The sequence below is a fragment of the Musca autumnalis genome, unplaced genomic scaffold (assembly GCF_047663935.1).
Source record: "Musca autumnalis isolate F117 unplaced genomic scaffold, ASM4766393v1 scaffold_5, whole genome shotgun sequence".
Classification (NCBI taxonomy): domain Eukaryota; kingdom Metazoa; phylum Arthropoda; class Insecta; order Diptera; family Muscidae; genus Musca; species Musca autumnalis.
This window is the reverse complement of record NW_027412088.1, coordinates 183,426,206-183,428,819: the sequence shown is the minus strand read 5'-3', so window position 1 is coordinate 183,428,819 and position 2,614 is coordinate 183,426,206. Positions and strand designations below refer to the sequence as shown.

Below are 2,614 nucleotides of genomic sequence, written 5' to 3'. Positions count from 1 at the left end.
CCATAGAACGGTACCTCCCGATTTTCGCTATATTGAAGGCTGAGGACACAATAACCGTCCGAAATGGCTGTAATTTAGTGTTTAATCTTCGTTGAAGGTATTCAACTTTCCCCACTAAATTTGTGGGTATAGATTCACGCCTTCGTATAGCCCTCAAAGAACAGTGCCTTCCGATTTTCGGTACTTTGAAGGTTGTGGCTTCAATATGTAGTGTTTAGTCTTCGTTGGGGGTATTCAACTTTCCTCACTAAATTTGTGGGTATACATTCACGCCCTTCATATAGCCCCCATAGAACGGTACCTCTTCCCCTCTAAATTTGTCGACTGAATTTCGTTTGTATAGTTGCACGTTTCGATATAACCTCCATAGAACGGTAACACCCAATTTTCATCATTCTGACGGTTGCGACGTTAATATTCCACCGAAATGACTCAAATTTCTTATTTAGTATACCATGGGGTTATAAAATATTCATGAAGAGTATCATCAGTATAGGTCGACGTCTTCCTATATTCCCCATAGGAGCGTACCTTTTGACTTTCGGTATTTTATAGGTTTTCGTCTAAAAACTTTCCGCAAGAAATTTGTAGGTACAGATCGTCATTTTGATATATCCCCCATAGAACGGTACCTCCTGAATTTGTGTATTTTGAAGGTTAGCCACATTGTTTTACCGAAATTTAAGGTCTAATATAGTTGTTACTTTTTTCTTCGGATCCTCAGTGACTGCAAACTCCCTGCCAAAAGTATCAACACAATTTCATGTTCTTGAAATTCCCAACATTGTTACCCTTCGCTTTTTGTTACCTTTAAAAATATAGACCTTCTTTTGATTGCAATGGAACAAACTTTATTTCCAATGTTTTTTTTGTTTTTCAAAAATATTTAAACTCCCGAATTCTGCTTGATCCAAGAACGTAAGGCACCCACATAGGTGTACATGGCCGGTTTACCTTGAGCACCACAACCAAAGCCCCATGATACGACACCAAACAGCTTATTATCCACAGTCAATGGGCCACCACTGTCACCTTGGCAAGAGCTAACCTGTCCACTAGGATGGCCGGCACAAATCATGCGATCCGTAATACCGGGAATATTTTGAGGATTACAGAAATCACGACTCCACAACTGGACACGGGCAAATTTCAACTTATTAGGCAGCTGCAAATTTCCATTGATGGCACCAAAACCACTGATGGTGGCCAAAGTGTCGGCAGCAAAATTAGTATCGGCATCAGCCATTTCAATTTTATTCACACTGGAGGAACCCAATTTCAAAGGTTCAGCCAATCTAATCAAGGACATATCAAAATCTTGATTTTGTGAATTATAACGAGGATGAATTATAAACTGAGCAACATTCACCGATTTGCCATTGCGTGCCAACAGATCTGTGGTACCCACCACCACCTTCATGGCAGCTGGATTTTGTCCAACGGTACAATGGGCGGCGGTTACAATAAAGGTTTCCGATATAATGGAACCACCACAATGATGACGTCCCCTGAGTTGTAGCGACACCTGATATGGGAATTGTCCTGGTGTGGCAAACTGCCCACCAATGATACGGCTGGCTGCAGAAGCATAGCCCAGCATTATAGCCACCATTAAGAAACGGAACATTTTTGTTTCGTTGGTTCACTTGAATTCGAATTGGTTGAGATTTGATTTTGCACTGATTTCCATTTCACCAAAATTCGCTTTTATAGACAAAATTCTGAGAAAGCCTTTGCAGTGAGAACTTTGGAAAATTCCAAAATTCTAAGTTCGTTATCATTTGTTCTAGTTCACAGCATGGTGTGAAGTGTCAAAATTGTTAACTTTTATGAATATTTCTGGCCTACATAGTCGTGCTTAAGGTTAAACAGAATTCTAATGGTTTTCGCTTGGGTTATTGCTTCCGTTCCCACAACCCTGTCAAGTTGACAGCAGGGGGTCTTCTTAACTTCCGTAAGTGTAAAAGAAAACAACTAATTGGGTTAGATAAATAAATTTATAATTCACATGTCTAAATATACGACTACAAAAACAACAAACATTTGGAAATATTGTAAAAAGTTGGTAGATGTCAGGTCATAAAAGTCCCACAAATATTTCTCATAAAAAATCACAGAAAATACCGAATGGCCGACTTTTGCACCTGCTCATAGGATAAAGTGTTAAAATCGCGGTCTATATCTCGGGAAGTGTGGACTTCTCGTGGAAAAATTATATATCGTTGGGGTCATGATAACGAGGGCTATCTATGGTAAACAAATTCGAAAAGATTTGGGAGTGTACCCTAAAGAATGATGATAACAATGTGCAACAAAATTCAATTTTTTTTAAAATGATGGGAAAAACTGAGTATTTTATGAAAGTATTTTTATACCCGTATTTTTATACTCTCCACCATAGTATGGAGGGTATATAAAGTTTGTTTTTTCGTTTGTTACGCATTGAAATATTCATTTGCGACCCTATAAAGTATGTATGACGAAAAGTCAACATTTTTATACCATATACCACAATGTGGAAAAAGGTATTATAAGTTTGTTTTGGTAAAAATTCATGTAACACCGCGAAATATTCGTCGGAGACCCCCAATGTGGTATACCAATCTTCATATCT

The 2,614-nt window shown here is 38.4% G+C and overlaps 1 protein-coding gene across 1 annotated transcript; it reads right to left on the bottom strand.

Annotated features, from left to right (window-relative positions):
- Positions 1-886: 886 nt before the first annotated feature.
- On the bottom strand, positions 887-1,627 carry LOC141386869 (trypsin-1-like). Its single transcript, XM_073955771.1, has one exon. The coding sequence runs from the start codon at positions 1,625-1,627 to the stop codon at positions 887-889; it is 741 nt and encodes a 246-aa protein (XP_073811872.1).
- Positions 1,628-2,614: the final 987 nt, after the last annotated feature.

Bases quoted from the DNA above. Each gene is read 5' to 3' on its own strand.
- LOC141386869 (XM_073955771.1), bottom strand. From the start codon at position 1,627: ATGTTCCGTTTCTTAATGGTGGCTATAATGCTGGGCTATGCTTCTGCA.